The sequence below is a fragment of the Panthera tigris genome, chromosome X (genome assembly GCF_018350195.1).
Source record: "Panthera tigris isolate Pti1 chromosome X, P.tigris_Pti1_mat1.1, whole genome shotgun sequence".
NCBI lineage: Eukaryota > Metazoa > Chordata > Mammalia > Carnivora > Felidae > Panthera > Panthera tigris.
The window spans coordinates 35,370,811-35,388,349 of NC_056677.1; the positions used below are offsets into that span (position 1 = coordinate 35,370,811).

The following is a 17,539-nucleotide window of genomic DNA, read 5'->3' on the forward strand; positions in this document are numbered from 1 at the left end:
TGCCTAAATTTATCAAGGGTACTATCATGCACTCTATCAGATTAAGTTACCTCAGGCAAAAGAAAATGAAGTAGGACAAGAAAAGTGACAACTGAGTATTACGCTTAAGATACAACGGTGCCACACAATTATCTGGTTCAGTAAATTTCTGTTCTTACTAAAGGAACCAGGATTACGTCAAGTCTAAACTGACAATTAAGGAATCTGAGCCTATGTTTGGCAGCAAAGGGTAATCCTGCAGTTATCCCGAAGTTGTTCTACTATCCTCGCACGGCTTTTGCCTCAGGGGCTCTGCGCATACACACACACACACACACACACACACACACACACACACACACACACACACGCTGGACGGTACTTACAAAAAAAAGCATTTTGGATTTCAGCACCACAGCGGGTGTCCCAGGAGGCGCGATCGGTGGTGCACTGGGAGGAATGGTCAGGCAAAACTGAACGTTCCATTTTAGCTGTGTTGCCTGGTCAGGAAACTGTTTTGAAAAGAAATCATGATCAAGTCATATGAACATTTAAAATTATACTTTAGTACAGGAATCTGAAAGGTTAGCATTTTATCTTATACTCCATTATTAACAGGACATAAAGATGACAGCAGCCTGTATTATTTCAAAGAAAACGCATCCATAAAGTTACTAAATAAAAGTCAACTCCAGATTTCTGGGATGTGTTCCACTTTCCTTCCCTCCCACTCCATTAATTCCTGAGGCCTGTGGGTTCTGTTTCCTTGGTGGCTCTGACATCTGTTCCTGCCTCTCTATTTTCACTGATGCCACCCAACAAGTTCCAGGGTTCGTGACTTCTCCTGTAGCCCCTAATGGTCCCTTCTGGTGGCTGCCTCTCCCAGTTCCTCCTCCCACTACTGCCAGGCAAATGTCCTAGAGCACGGTTCTCATCAAGCTCACAAATGATCAGTGACACACAATGACACATGCTGTTCCCTTCCCCTCCCAGGACCGAGACCCGGCATTCAAGGCCCTTCTTAGCTGGTGCCAACCTAGACTTCCCAGTCTCATTTCCAACCCCTTTCCTAAAACAAACGAGTCAAACTGTCAAACTGTATTAATAATTTTAAATTGTATTCAGTGGTGTCTTTTTTAGCTACATGAATACTTATTCCTTTAAAAACACAAAAGGGCATCCTTTTTGATATAAATGTTTCCTATAGGCTATTGGAAAGAACAGAAGCAAATGTTGAGACTATTAGCAAAGGAACACTGCCATCCCAATATTAACAGTAAAACACCAACTGGAAAAAGGAGTGAGGTATTTGGAATTAACCAAAGCAATACTAGAAACATCTGAATGACAGTGTTGTAAGCTTGGAAAAATATAATCAGCTGCCATCTGAATTTCATCTATATGATACACTTTTACAGGAGAGAAGTGGAATTAGTCTCCCCAGAGAAGACAGTTTTTTTTTTTGTTTGTTTTTTGTTTTTTTTTTTAAATAAATGATATTAGGGCAATTGGGGGCATCAGAAAAAGCTAGATTCACACCTCACATTTGACAGTAAGATTTATTTTATTAAAAAGTTTTTTTAATGTTTATTTATTTTTGAGAGAGAGAGAGAGACACAGAGACAAAGACAGAGAGTGAGTGGGGAATGGGCAGAGAGAGAGGAAGACACAGAATTTGAAGCAGGCTCCAGGCTCTGAGCTGTCAGCACAGAGCCCGACACAGGGCTCAAACCCATGAACTGTGAGATCATGACCTGAGCCAAAGTCGGATGCTTAACTGACTGAGTCACCCAGGTGCCCCAACACTAAGATATATTTTAAATGGAACAAAAATTTAAATAAGTAATTAAAAAAATGAATCTATAACAGTATTAAAAGAAATATTAAAAGAAGCCACGGGAGCACCATCTCAGTATCCAAGAGCAGGAAGAGTGTATTAAATACATTTGCTTTAAATTTTTTTTTATATCTTTTTATTTATTTTTGAGAGTGAGAGAGACAGAGTGCAAGGAGGGGAGAGGCAGAGAGAGAGGAGGACACAGAATCCGAAGCAGGCTCCAGGCTCTGAGCTGTCAGCACAGAGCCCGATGCGGGGCTTGAACGCACAAACTGCGAGATCATGACCTGAGCCGAAGTCGGACGGTTAACCGACTGAGCCACCCAGGCACCCTTAAATATATTTGCTTTAAAAATTTTTTTGTGTAATGTTTATTTATTTTTTGAGAGTGAGAGAGAGCGAGAGAGAGAGCATGAGCAGGGAAGGGACACAGAGAGAGGGAGACACAGAATCCGAGGCAGGCTCCAAGGCTCTGAGCTGTCAGCCCAGAGCCTGACGCGGGGCTCAAACTCAAAAGCCATGAAATCATGACTTGAGAGCTGAAGTCGGACACTTAACCGACTGAGACACCCAGGCGCCCCAAATGTATTTGCTTTTATAAGAGGTACAACTCGGGTTGCCTGTGCGGAGGGAGACTGGATGGCTGGACAGGGATAGATGGGAAATTTTCCACTGTATCATCTTGATCTAAATTCAAAAGATACAGGAAGATTGTATTACTTACTCAAAGATAAAATACAATTCAAGTTAAAAATTAAGAAGAGTTTAAGAGAAAAGCAGAGTACATAAAAAGGGGAAAACCAATAAACATTGCTCCCACTAACTCCAACCCCTTCAGACAGATCTTGCTATGCATAAAAGTGTGTATTTCTCTGTAACTTACCAGCTCTAGCTTCATAATATGCACACAGTCCCTGAGGATGTGTGTAGGAGCTCCTAACAGCTTGGTGAAGGCTATTAAAGTATTGGCTTTAAATGGCGGTCCTGCAACCTACAGGGATAAAGAAAGCAGGTTACTCTGCATTCTACGTCAACTCTTCTCTTTTGTTGATTATACAGGCAGACCTTAGAGATGGGAGTTCAGTTCCAGACTGCAATAAAGCAAGTATCGCAATGAAGCGAGTCGAACGAATCTTCTGGTTTCCCAGACCATATAAAAGTTATGTTTATACCATAGTGTAAGTGTACAATGGTATTATGTCTAAACAGGGTACATATCTTAATTAAAAAATACTTTACTGCTAAAACATGCTAAGCATCGTCTGAACTTGCAATGAGTCATAATCACTGATCACCATAACAAAAATGAAGAAGTCTGAAATATTGCGAGAATTACCAAAATGTGACAAAGAGACTTGAAGTGACCAAATGCTGTTGGGAAAATGGCCCCAACAGACTTGCTCAGTGCAGGGTTGCCACACATCTTCAATTCGTAAAAAATATACTATCTACGGAACGCAATGAGGTAAAGTGCAATAAAACGAGGTATGCCTGTATTAAAATTACGCGTTAATAAACACATACTCTTGTTTCAAAGAATTTCTCTAAAACTTGAAGTTCATCAGGTTTCCACTGTCCTGCATTTTCAGGTGTCACTTTTAGCTGAAGTGTTTGGTTGGTTTTGGGACTAAGGGCTACTCTGCATTTCAGCGCATCAGTTTTAAACATGATCACTCCAGGTTCGTTGGAGTTTATCAGCTGCAGCTGCAAAACATGAAGGGTGCATCAAGTGAACATGTGAGACAGCATGTAAGACAAGAGAAAATGAAAATGCTGCTGAGAAAACGGTTTCAAAGGGAAAACAGCTAAGTTGATACCTGTTCCCAAACAAAAATATCTAGGCAGTGAGCACCACCAGCTGCTAACATCCTCAAGAAGAAACTGTACATGATGTGTCCTTGATGGAAGAACAGTACACAACCTATGGAATAGTTTTGTAAAATAACAACAAACTTGAGCCTGAACTCAGTAGTTAGATCTGTGGATGGACCAATATTATAGAAATATGAGGGTCGAAAGAACATGTTAAATAATTCCAAAGGGATGCAATGTTAGATCTGGACTGGGACCTTACACTGGCCCAGGGGTTGGCAATTTTTTCTGTGAAGTAATGGAGAATAATTATCTTGGGCTATATGGTCTCCGTTGCAACCACTCAATGATGCTATTATAGCTGAATTTACAGACAGTATGTAAACTAATGGGTGTGACTGTGTTCCGGTACAACTTTTATTTACAAAAACAGGTGGTGGATAGGACTTGGCCCCTGGGCCAGTAGTTTATTGACCTCTGCTCTAGCTTAATATATTGATTATGCAGATGAGCAAAATGAAGTTCAAAGAGCTGAAAGTTTACACGGCTCATAAGTGGCAGAGGTAGGGTAGATTACAGATCTCATAATAATCATTTTTTAAAATACTAATTTATTCAACTTACGTTAAAACCTCGATTTTTCAAAACATCTGAATATAAAGGTTGCAAATTACCTTGGTGCCATCCATGGAGTAGATATTTTAAACATTCACCATTCTACTTCATTAAAACATATATACATCAACAGTTACCAGTAACTAAAATGTACTGAAAAACACTAAGACATTATGCTAAGGGCTTTCTATGAAATACCTCAAATTTCCCCAATTGTTATGAGGTAGGTAAATACCACTATCTACTCTTATCAAAAAGGGGAAGAGATCTGCCTAAGCTTGTACTAGCACGTGGCATGGCCTGTGTACAAACCCAAGTGGCCGGGCTCCAGAACCGGTGCCATCAACCCTGAACTATCTCAGAAGGGTTATCACCACAGGACAGAAGTTTTTTCTATAAAAATTTTACCTCCATTCAATCGCCCATGTATTGAAAAAGTTTTCCACCTTGTGATCATAAATAATTTTATTTCAGTGGAGAAGCCAATTCCAGAGGGCAAATAGTCACTTGTACGCTAGTCTCTCCAGAGCCAGATCTTGGATACGTTTGTCCTATGACATTGTAGGGACCTTGTGGGACCTATCTCCAGATCCATGTTAGCCACAGCAGAACAAACGTAAAATGCAGGAATATGTTAATGTAAGAACGGAAAATAAAATAGTGGAGTGCATTTTTAACACCAGAGCAGGGTGAAAAACATAGTTCTAAACGAGCTAGTTAAAGGAGGTGAAGCAGTATCAGTTTCATTCAGATCCTGTTCTGTGGGGCAGCTTAGCACCCGCCTTCGACAATCACCACTTTTGAGTTCACTAGGTACCCGTACCGTTTCTTGTTGAATAATTCTTTGAAGGTGTCGTCTCATGATGACGGATCCAAGGAATCTCTCAAGTGGAGAACAAAGGTAACTACCTGCCAGGCCAGGCACAAGGCCTGGTGTTGGAGAGGGCAGCAGTAAAATGTTCAAGGCACTGTGAGTGAGGATGGTAGGTATGGAGGCTGCCCAGGAGCGCTGAGGTAGTTTACGAGGTGGAGGCATGTTTGTTGGCAAAGTCTGGGAACCTGTGGGAAGGAAAACATGTCATTTCATTTACAAATCACACTGTCTCGTTCTGTTTCGCTTTTATTATAAACCTTTGATATTCTAAAGCAACCCATGCTGTTCATTACTCCTTGTGCTATAACAATCATATTAGCTTCCTGTTAGCAAAATGGTCAGACTTATTCTCCCCATAGCTAGGTCCATTGCAAAGTGGCTTTGTAGCAAGTCTTTCAAGGGATGGAGTCTACTTTACCTGGAATCTGGGCTGGCCTTGTGACTTGCTCACTTACAGAATGTGGTAGAAGGGACATGGTGCCAGCAGCAAACCTAGGGTTCCACTCACGTTTCTGAAACCCTGTCCACCCATCAGGTCAACGAGCCTGTGTTCGAGTATGAGACCACATGGAACAGAGGAAGCTACACCAACTGGGACCATTTTAAGCCAGTCAGGCCCCAGCCAACCCAGGAGCTGAGCACAGACGCGTGAGTGAGCAAAACAGAGTCTGGAAAACTTGCCCAAAATCACCAAGCTACACAATGGTGAGCTAATACAAGATTGTTGTAAGTCATGAAGTGTTACATGGCAAAGCTAACTAACGTACGTGTACAATTTTTCTCTTCTGTGTTAACTTGCATAACCTTATCAGTTAACTTTAGGTGTCTTTTAAGGTCTAGTAGCTAAGTTAGTAACAGAACAAAGGGGGTCAACCTCACAAGATTTCTGGAGGAGACATTTCTTTCTTACGTTTTGCTTAACTTTGCAAACTGACTATTGTTAACCAATTTACTAAGTGGATAAAAGTTTAAGTTATTAAGTATCCCCATTTAACAAGTAGGTCATGGCTTTCAAATGTGAAGATGGAAAAAAATAGGTCATTTGGAGGTTAGACTAAAAATGAACACAAAAATGGTGATGACACTCACTTGTTCCAGCTCGAGGGGAATGAGAAGCATCTGGAACCGGAGAATGTAGTGATGGGTTGGCTGGTGACATTCCAGGCATGCGCGTTGCTGGTGAGGGGCCGGACACTTGAGGAGACCCTGGCCAGTTCCCGGCTCGTCCACTTGGTGACACCATAGTGTATGGAGAACTAGGGTCCAGGGTTCCTGTAAACAAGTAAACAGATGGTTTTCAAAACCTGTATTTTAATAACTGAAAAGTACTTGACAGCACTGAAACACTCGACACTTTACAAGGTGACTGCTTTATTTTTTCTTTTGCTATTTCACTGAAGTATGATGCTTCTTAACATGATACAAAATTAGAAAAATACAGACCGAGGCAGGATAAAATTTACCTTCACCCAAGCTTCAACATGGACATTGTGTAACAACCTACTATTTTCAAAGCCTATTTGCAAACATGTTTGAAAATGTTGAGCAAAAAAATCTCAAAGCTCATTTAAGGGCAGAAATCTACTTTTCAAGTAACACTGACAAATTACATTTTCATTCTACTCAAGGCTGAGGACAGGAAAATTTTGTTTTATTCGGTAAAGGCTACACTGAGAGATGAACCAAGAATCAAGTTTTGAAAGCAGCAACTTCCTGAACAATTTGATATTTAAATTTCATCCTGCAGATACCGTTAACATATTATATATACACCCCTCCGTAACCAAACGACAAACTGAGAAAACACTTTTACCATGTATCAGAGGAGAGTAGATGGTCCCAACTTCAAGTCTTATAAATAGTTCAGAAAAAACACAAGAATATATAGGCAGGGCATAAAATGAGAAACACCAAAGATCCATGGGGGCAGGGGGAAGGTTCAATTTCATTAATAATCCAAGAAACTTTCACCTATCAAAATGACTTAGATTTTTGAAAATCATTAATACCCTGTGTTGGCAACGATGCAGGAAAATAGATACTCTTGTTTGATGCTACAGGAAATTGACATAGCCTTTCAGGTGAGCAATTTGCAGTATGCTTCAAAAGCTTTAGAATTTCTCAAACCCTTTGAAACAGCAATTCCACTTCTAGTAACTAACCTAAGGAAATAATTAGGTGAGCAGAGATGATACCATTTTTAGTTGTTAAAAAAAAAAAAAAAAAAAAGGGAAACATTCTAAACATATGATAGGAGGACAGTTACATTACAGTATGCCGAGACAAGGGAATACTATGAAGTCATTTAGTATGACGATGTACAGTTCTTACTGACAGAAATGTTCCTACAAATATTAACAGTAGAGAGTAAAACCACAGATGCTACATAGCTGTAATTAACTGGGAAAGTTCTTCATGTTGTGATTTGGCATGGCATTAGAATAAAATAAATGAAGAAAGTAAGGCACTGAAGTGTGTTGTCATGAGTGTAAAAGAGAAGGGGAGATCTCGTACACTTACAGGTATCTGCTTCTGTACGCATAAAGCACCTCTGCAAGAACACATGAAAAATTAATAACACTAAATGCCTCTGGGAAGAGGAACTAGGTGGTTGGTGGCATAGAAACCCTTCACTGGCTACCTCTTCTTTATTTGAACCAATTCAAAATAGATTATTTTTAGTTAAAAAGTTAGAAAATCCAAGTCTCAATACATATGGTACAGTCCCAACTACCGGGGGAGGTGTCTGAGGGGAGAGACAAGCAGACAGGTGGAGGGCAACAGAGATGCAAGCAGGCAGGCAAGCAGGGGGTGCGTGACGGGAAGAGCAAGGCAGGGCGAGGGAGAGAGAGACAGAGGGTTCAAAGCAGAGAGGCCAACTGGTAGGTCTCTGCGTGGTGGGATTAGGACAAATTCATTCTTTTGCGATTTCCCCAATAAACAGAGTGCTACTTTTGCAATACGAAAATAATTTATTTAACAAAACAACGACTTTCACGTCAAATTCTTATGCTATCGCGATTTCCATGTACAGACTCACCATGTGGACTAGCAAAACTGGCCCCTGGTCCTATTGAGATTCCATGCGAGGATGGGGGAGGAGTTGGAACAAATGACGCTGGTGAAGGGGCTCTCAAAGCCCCACTGGGGGAGCTGGCGGCATGCAGATTCCCTAATGAAGGAAAATAATTATAGATGATCTTGCAGGACACATATTATGTCCTGGCCGAGGACCTCAAGTTAAGACTCTCTCAACAGACTAAAGAAATAGGTAGTAAAGCTCCCATAAATAGCATAAAGAAAATCTGGAATGATTTTGTTATCGAACGAGAGAGACAGAGACAGAGAGAGAGAGAGAGAGAGAGAGAGAGAGAGAGAGAGAGAGAGATCAATTCCCTGGGGCCCAAATTCTAGCCCTTATATTGACTGAGTTCTACAAAAATATCCAGTGTACTTTTTTTTATTCGCTCATTCATTCAGCACGTGGGCATGAATGTCAATTTCACGCCAAGCACTGTTGTAGGCACTGGGGATGCAGCAGTTCACAAGAGACAAAAATTCCTGCCCTCACGGTGCTTATATTCTAGTAAAATGAGAAAGACAAACCAATATATGTCAGTGATAAGAACTATGGAGAAAAACAGGGCAAGGAAAGGGGGCAATTTCATGTAGTGGCGGAGGTGGGTGCTATTGTTGATATAAAGCAACCCGAGAAGACCGCTCTGAGAGCATGTGGGCCTTGTCACAAAGAAACTGAAGGGTAAGGCATGAAGATACCCAGGGGATAAGGTATTCCAGGCAAAAAGAAGAGCCAGTGCAGAGGCCCCAGAGGCAGGAGCATAAATACCAGGGAGGAGGCCAGTGTGGCTGATCAGTGGGTGCACAGGGTCAGTGGGAGGAGATGAGGACAGAGAGTGGCTGTGGGGGGTGTCCCCAGATCACACGGGGGCTTATAGGCCCACTCTAAGGACACAGGGTTTACCCTGAATGAGACGGGAAACCACTGCAAAGTTTGGAGCAAAGGAGTCATAAACTAGCTTCTGTTTCCAAAGGATCACTCTAGGCGTTGTGTGGAAAATAAGACTGTAGGGCAAGGGCAGGGAAACCAGTTAGAGGCCACATTAATAATCCGAGTGAAAGACGGTTAATGGCTTGGGCGAGGGCGGAGGCTGAGGAAGTGAAAAGCGGTTAGAGTCTGGATAAATTCTGAGTACAGAGCGGACAGTGACCGGTAACTGCTCAAGTGGGTGCGCGAGAAAGAGGGGTCGGGCACGACTCTAACAGCTCTGGCCAAGCGGCGGGAAGGAAGGGGCTGCCGTTTCCGGAGATAGGGTGGGGGCAGGGGCGGGTGTTAGGAGTTCAAGTCTCAGCCACTGTCTAGACATCTACAAGGACATGCTGACTAGACAGCTGGGAGATACAGGACTTGAGTTCAGGGGAGAGGTCTAGATGGCAGATATTAAAAAACTGAGAGCCAGAAGCTTAAAGATGGGATTTACCACAGGACTAGTTTCAACTGAGGATCAGGAAAGGGGGAACCATGCTACCAAAACTATAAATAAATTCAACACTGAAATACTTGCTACATTACCATAACTATGCTCCGTACCAGCAGGTTTTAAATTCTCTACTGCGTAAGAGAATTTCATATTTTTTATGTTCTACACGTAATGTAGTGCCTTACATTCAGCAAATACGTTCATCAACTCAACTAACCTTTAAGTGTCATACTTAGATAGTTAGCTGTGGGTTTGCTGTGGGGATTAAATGGATGAAGTGCTTAGAACATGGCCTGGCACACAGCAAATTCTATATACCTGTCTGCTACTAGAATTACTTCAAAATTATTTCTACTTCCTTTTATATAAAACCTCACTCATCTCCTAGAAACACACTCCCCCTTGGGTTCTATGCTCATGTCTCCTGTTTTTCTCCTTGCTCCCTGGCAGCATCTTCTCAGGCTCCTGCTCCTGGGAAGCAGCTGCCAGTACTCGTCAGGGTCTGCGCTCACCCACCGAACTCAGCCTTCGGTGACCTTAGACGACAGGACAGTAACTTCCAAATCCTCATCTGTAGTCCCAGCACCTCTGATGAGCACGTAAGGGATCATCTACCCAAGAAATGTGATACCTATCTTCCATGCTGGATGATGAGCTGGAGAGTGGGGCCGGTGTCTGGCTCACTGCTGAATCCCCAGCACCACACAGCACTGGCACAGGGCAAGAGCTTAAGCAACACTAACAGATCGTTCAGTTACAAGTAAAAATTCGGCATCCTCAAACAATTTCACAGCGCACTTCATGAGGCTGCCAACAGAGCCATTTTGATTGGACGAGCAGGCTGCGCCCCCCTCTGAGGGGCACGTCTCACATACCAGGGCTTGGCCAACTTTTTCTGTGAGGGGTTCCAGCACAGCAGGAAAGCAGCCTCGACACTGCACGAATGGGTGTAGCTGGGTTCCGACAAAACTACAAAAACAGGTGACGGGCAGGACTTGGCCCAGGGCCTTCGTTTGTTGGCCTCTGACATAGATCATATTGTGATTAGCACTTCTTGGAGCTGTGCCGTGAGCCTGGCTCTGGGTGACAATATCTCCACTTAATTCAAACCTGAATCGTGAACAAAGATTTCACAATCCTGCCATAAGGAACAAATGGCCAATGTTTAGCCAGAGATAAGAAGTTGTTTCTGAAGTCAAGGCTACATGTGTGGTGCGTGCGTGTGCATGTGTGTATTCTGGATGTGAAAGTTGAATGTGACAAGAGCACAGGTAACACCTTACCTGGAGACTGTGTGTGCATCATAGAGGGAGACTGATTAACTGTGCTGTGGTAAGATGTAGGGGGTGAAGTAAGAGGATAAGCGCCTGATGACCCTGGCTGCTTGGGAAATGGCTGAAAAGAAAACAAGTAAACGTTGGTCAAACGGCCACCCAAGTAGAGTATATAGTACATACAGCACACAGCCTACAGCTCAAGTGTTAACATTTACACATTTCACTGGTTACAAAACAGGAAACATGATATGAAAATGTGCAAAATACACAATAATTCAGAAATTTAATAACTCTCTGACTTTTGAAATGTTTAAAACACAGCAAGAATCTCACTCCTGACCTTGTAATGCCCTTGCTTATATCCCTCAAAATGTTTTTTGCTCATCTTATCTACCATATCACTGATTTATCTGTATCGGTGATCTACCATTTCACCGATTCTAAGATTTTCTTCCCCTCCACGTTTTCACATCTCTGAAATCAGGGTGTGTCTTTCAATTCATGGCATGGCATAGCGAAACTGGCAGTGTTGTTTCTGGCAGTTCATAAAAAACAGTGCAACTCCCATTTGGTGGAGATTTAAAGGCAGTGAAACATGGTAGTTCAGCCTATCTCTACTCACCTTTACCTTCATCTCCAGCAAAGAAAAGCCTAGGACGACGTAATTCTTCCTAATCCGGTTTTTTACTTGAGTTACAAATCACATATAGTCAAGTACACACATCCTAACAAACGCACGGTCTGATGGATTTTTACAACCGTAACTGCCACATGGATCAAGACACTGAAGAACGCTCCCAGTGCCCCGGAGGCCTCCCTCATACGCCTCCCAAGTCTTTAGCACCTTCCCAAAGGTAAGCACTATTCTGACCTCGGTCACTCAAGCTTGATTTTGCCTCTTTTCACATTTTACATCAATACTGAATGTACTTATTAGTGTCTGGCTTCTTCTGTTCAACATTATGTCGGCAAAATTCGTCATGCTGTTGCATGCAGCAGGAAGTCTGTTTTTTTATTTCTGTAAAGTATCCCATTGCGTTAGTATACCCCAACTTATTCACTCATTCTGCTGTTTGATATTTGGGTAGCTTGCAAGTTTTAGATAAATCAGGCTGATAAGGATATTCTTGTGTTTTCTGGGGCATTTCTGTTGCTCATACCCCTAAGAGTAGAATTGTTAAGTCAGAGGTAAGCGTAATGTTCACATTTAACACCCTGGAGCACTTCTAAACACCACTGCAAGGGAGCTGTACCATTTTATGCACCCTCTACTCGTAAGTGAGTTTCCGTCACTGCTAATACCTAATGTTGGCAAGAATTGTCAGTTTTCTCCTCCAAGCCATTTTTGTGGGTGTGGAGTATTCTCTCACTGTGCTTTCAAGCTGTATTTCTGTGATGCCAAACGATGTGGAACACCCTTTCTGTGCTTACTGGCCAGCTGGATATCATCCTCTTTGTGATCACATGGGTGATCACCTCACAGCATTTTAAGTCTGAGGTTAGAGCTAGTTGTGGTACTAATTCACTTGCCATTACTAGAAGCTTCCTCCTCTCCCTCTGTCTCTATTTTTTCATATGGACGTCCTGGACATCTTGGGCTCACCAAGGACCTCCTTGCCTTTCCACAGAGAAGCCCAGACACCCGTAGAAGCCGTGAAGTTAGGCAAATGTGATACCATTTGTAATTTCAGCTAGACATCACCTGTTGCTGGGGTGGTGGCTGGAGCTGTGAGATTAAAGAATCCATCATATCTCCCCCTATGGGAGAAGGGGGATTATCATCCTCGTTTACAGACCTTCTTCGAGCATCCTGATTGCTGTCAACAAACATATTCAGGAATGTCTATGGATATAAACAGGTAGAATTCAGATTACTTTACCTACCTTTTGTAAGATATGTTTAAACATTTAGATTATTTTAACACAAACAAATACACCACGCCCAACTCTGAAAGGTAAGTTTGATACGTGGCCACTTCCAGGACAAACTGGAAGACATATTGATAATTTTGAAGGAAGGTGGGGAAAGGGAGGAAATAACATCTAAGTTAAAAGTCCTCTCGAGAAGTATTGTGCAAGTACAAAGTTGAAGAAAGAAGTATACCCTGGTACCTCCCCACACCAGGTCCAAGTATTTTCTTGTTAACTTCTGAATCAGAAACGCAGGAAAAAAGAGAAAAGTTGTATGTTGGCCATATAAATCACTTCAGTGACTTTGTGAAATGTCCTATTTGGTAAGAGTGCTCTACCTTCTGAGCTAGAAAATATGACAGAAGAAAACTGAATACAGAAACCAAGCCATCTTTCCTCTTTTTATCTTAACGCAACTGAAATCTTGAACCACCAAGAGTGGGACAATCTTGTTTTATGGTGTATTTCATCAAAATTTCAGCAAGGCGACCAGACTTTGCATCTCAAGCATTCTCTTCCTTCTAATACGCTCCACCTTCCCGATCTTCAAAAACATAGATCAAAAGCTTATCAGGATCACTAGAAAGCTTTTCAAAGTATGCTGTCTGATATCTAATAAAAGATGATGGATTGACAATGCACATTTTATCTTTTCCCAGTAACCCACTGAAAGTCCTAAAACTTTTTTTCAAGCAGTAAGTCACAAAGACAGAACGAGAGAAGAGAAAAATAGCCATGAATTCTGGAGGCTGCAGAGCAGATGGCTGAGTGGTAACTGAACTATCTGATGTGAGGAAGTTGTAGCCTAAAGCGAGCAGTGGGGAAAGCCAAGAAGCAAAGCTATTTCTGTCCAGATCCCCAAGACATGTAGGAACCGGCAGCACTAGACACCTCTGGAAGGGGGGATGAAAAGTGAGACTAAAAATAGGACTGCCCGAAAGTCTTTTTAGGCGACATGGAAAGCCTCCCAGAACCTCTGTCAGTCTCACTGGGTGACGCTGACCTCTACCACTCTGGTGGAGAGTCTCTGACTAGGGGGGTTCCGGCGCCAATTGAGAGGAGTGCCATATTAAAAATGAAGACCACGGGGGGGGGGGGGTCTGATGGGCTCACTCGGAAGAGCATGTGACTCTTGATCTCAGAGTCGTGAGTTTGAGCCCCACGCTGGGGGTGGAGATTACTTTAAAAAAACAATGAAGATTAAAGCTTACATACTGAATGTTGAAAATAGTATTCTCCTTCTCTTATTTGACTTGCCAGAAACTGGGGGCCAGATGCATCCCATCTATGCAGAGACTTGAATACTCCTCCCCTGGCACTCCCACCGGCCCAACAGAGAGACCTAAATCTACTGACACTGGGAGTTAGCCAAAGAAATGGCCCAAGCAGGTCATCCTGCAGTGAAAACCACAGTCAGCAAGTCTCACCTTTAAATAAGAACAGCAAGGGGGCACCTGGGTGGCTCATTCAGTTAAACATCTGACTCGATTTTGGCTCAGGTCATGATCTCATTGTTCGTGTGATAGAGCCCTGTGTCGGGCTCTGCACTAACAGCACAGAGCCTGCTTGGGATTCTCTCTTCCCTCTGCCCCTCCCTTGCTTGCGCGTGCGTGCACTCTCTCAAAAATAAGCATTTAAATAAACAAACAAATAAATAAGAGCAGTGAGTTAAGAATCACCAATATGAAAGAGATCAGAACAACAAAAAAGCAAGGTGGATGAAATGGAAAGTATGTAGGAAGAAAAGAGGTACGAGAAGATAAGACAGCCATTTATGACAAGGTATCATAAAATGAACATTTAATGACTATTTAGAAACAACAGAGAACTCCTGGGAATGTTTTAAAAGATCACAAAAAAAATTATCAAAAATAGAAAGCTTGAAAGAAAACATGAGGAAATCTCCCAAAAATAAAGAGACAAAAACAGGGAAGATAAGAAAACTAGAGGAAAAGTCCAGGATACCAATCAGAATAGTAGGGGCTCCAGGAAGAGCTAACAGAGAAAACAAAGAAGAATTGAGAAATGATACAAGGCAATTCCCAGAGCAAAAGGATGTGGGTTTCCAGAGTGAAAGAGCCCACTTAATTACATAAGGTTCAAGAACTGGAATGAGATTAAATCCTTCAGTGGTCACAACGGAAGTTAGAAGACAATGGAGCAATGTCTTCAAAATTCTCACAGAAAATGATTATAATCTCAAATTCTACACTTAGCCATTCTCTCAATCAGATGAGGGTAAACTAAAGATGTTTTTAGGCACACAAGGTCTCAAATTAACCTCCCACGTACCTTCTTCCAGGAAACTATGTAGGAGGTTTTCTACAAAAACAATGGAGTAAACCAAGAAGAAGACCTGCGGTGCAAAGCCACAAGGCATGCAACACAAGAGAGAAGTAAAGGACTCTCTCTCCCTCTTCACCATCCTTCTACAGATTCCTGAATCAAAACTGTGCAACAGGTCTGGAGCACTACCATTCCAGATTGGAGGTCAGAGGATTAAAGAAGAGATTTCTTCAAGATGAAACCAGTGAGGGAGCTGATATATGAATGCGCGGAGGGGAAAGTTACATACATGGGAGAGACTCTAAGGTTGAGTTAGTGATAAGTACAGAGAAAGCTAAGAAGAAAAAAAAAAGTAAATTAATAATTCCCAGGAAAATAAAATGTTGAACAAGAAAGGAAAAGTAATCATAGTAAGCTTGGTGGACAGTGTTTACATATTTATAATAATGACAACACTGAAAAATTATCTAATCATAATTGCTGCCTAGCCATATCGCAAGGATAGGAGGAAAGAAAGAAGGTATACTGGGAGCAGCCTGGAAGGAAGAAGGAGCATATACAAATTAAAAAAGAATTAAATCCTCATCTTCCATTGTGAGAATCAGATAATGCCCTCAACCAAGAAGTCCACGAACAGCAATGTAAGCATTTCATTTAGGGACAGGGATGTAAATACCAAGAGAATCCTCATATAAGAGCTGAAAACAGACCAGGAAAATGGCAAGAGTGGGTTGCAAGGGACTAATTTTCAAAACAAGCCATTTGGAACCATCTGACTCTAAACTAGAAGCATATACAATTGAGCTATTATACCAGAATCTGCAGATATTGTGGCCCAGGATCCTACATTAAAAACAAACAAACAAAAAAACCGTCATGGTTGAACTGATGAATCAAACCTTCTCAATAATCAAGGATAAAGACATTGCTGAAGTTCCTTGAAGTTCCAACTAGCAAACGGGACTCTCTGCACTACCCTCCACCTTACTCATTACAAGGAAAGGAGAATTTATCATCTCATACACATAGGCACAGCACCTCATGAGAACTTCCTGCTCCTTCAGAATGAAGTTGCGGAGATGACGAACTAACACAGCTGCTTATTAACTTTAAGCAGGAATTTGTTGCTTTTCCCCATTATTTCCCCCTCAAAGCAACTGTTTTAGCGATGTCTATGTTTACTCATGCTAGAATACCGAAGTCGGTTACCTTTAGTCCGGGTGCAGGATAAAAACCTTCAACTAACTTGCTATTGTCAAAAAGACTATAGGCACCATCCCGTATTGCCACCACGCCTCGGCTCCGGCAGTAAATATCAATGCAATACATGTTCCTGAAGGCCAGTCTGATGTGGGTGGACGACTGTGGCAGGATGGAGAAGCACTGGTAAGCGGTATTGGTTCTCTGGGTCAAGCCCAACATCGGCACAGTGGGGAGTTTGTTGATGGCATTTAACGGAGCCTGAGTATCAAAGAGTACCTAAAAGAGACACAATGAGAGCAACCAGTTTCCATACAAATGCTAAAGCCTCAGAATCTCGTATGGTCATAAGTGAGACAATGTCTTTCTGGCACGTTCCATACAACGTTCCCTTGAAGAGAATGCAAATTATATCACTGCATCTACTTTGAATCAAAAGAAAATTCCCCAAGAAGAATGCAATATATAAAAGACAAAAATACACATCCTTGTCACTGAAGACAAGACCACACGATTTTTTGAGGAGCCTTACATGAGACCCTGACACTGACTCTTATTTTTACACAGAAAGTAAACTTAATTACCTGTAATAACTGAACCACATTCGGTGTTTTGTTGAACATTTCTTGAAGCTGATGGAGAATGGTATTGTGACAGTTACTGCAACCTGAGTTTGGACCAACAGTTCCCAAAGAGATGTGAAATTTCTGATGTATGGAATTCCACTGGATACTAATCTAAATCAAAGAGATTACAGGTTTCAGAAACTGAGAAAGTAACAGATTCCAGCAGAAGAAAAAACAATGTTTCAACAGTAAGGCAAAACGCCAAAGATCTACATGAGGTCTTTTTGGAAAGCCAGCCAGAAGGCTGGACTCTGTGAACTCCAGATGTACTGGTATTATGGGCCAGTACATTTGCAGACTATGTATTAGCCCACTTCCACTAAATAAAACAGAAAGAGAAGGTGCTAAAGAAGACAATTTGGATTAAATTTTATTTAAAAACCATCATGGGGGTGTTTCTTATCTAGGACTGAAGAAAAGTCACCCTCTGGGTGAGCACTGTCGTAAAGGGAAAGGAAGCCACCTCCAACACAGATGCCTTCAGTTAATAGATTTTAAAACACTCAAGGAATTTCTGATATTACTTGATGTAGAAGAGTCCTGAAAGAAGCCAGCTGGCTGAATTTTTATGCGAAATTTCTAGGACTTTACATATGGGGTGGGAAGAAAATAAGGAAATAAGA

General features: G+C 41.9%; 1 protein-coding gene and 1 long non-coding RNA gene across 5 annotated transcripts in view; one reads left to right on the forward strand and one right to left on the reverse strand.

Moving 5' to 3' along the window:
• Positions 1-17,539, forward strand: part of LOC122235509 — a 78,483-nt gene that overhangs the window by 8,901 nt on the left and 52,043 nt on the right. For both annotated transcript variants that reach the window (XR_006213578.1, XR_006213577.1), the window contains exon 2: positions 5,653-5,822. This is a non-coding gene — a long non-coding RNA (uncharacterized LOC122235509). The remainder of the gene's footprint in view (positions 1-5,652; positions 5,823-17,539) is intronic.
• MED14 (mediator complex subunit 14) overlaps positions 1-17,539 on the reverse strand; it is a 65,961-nt gene that overhangs the window by 3,498 nt on the left and 44,924 nt on the right. The window contains exons 20-29 of one of the 3 annotated variants that reach the window (XM_042975191.1): positions 16,875-17,027; positions 16,300-16,569; positions 12,596-12,736; positions 10,900-11,011; positions 8,158-8,289; positions 6,207-6,389; positions 5,067-5,302; positions 3,341-3,520; positions 2,700-2,807; positions 366-491 (exon numbers count right to left, since the gene is read on the reverse strand). In XM_042975191.1, the coding sequence (XP_042831125.1) occupies positions 366-491; positions 2,700-2,807; positions 3,341-3,520; positions 5,067-5,302; positions 6,207-6,389; positions 8,158-8,289; positions 10,900-11,011; positions 12,596-12,736; positions 16,300-16,569; positions 16,875-17,027 (1,641 nt within the window). The remainder of the gene's footprint in view (positions 1-365; positions 492-2,699; positions 2,808-3,340; positions 3,521-5,066; positions 5,303-6,206; positions 6,390-8,157; positions 8,290-10,899; positions 11,012-12,595; positions 12,737-16,299; positions 16,570-16,874; positions 17,028-17,539) is intronic. The other 2 variants (XM_042975193.1, XM_042975192.1) reach the window with 2 other exon arrangements.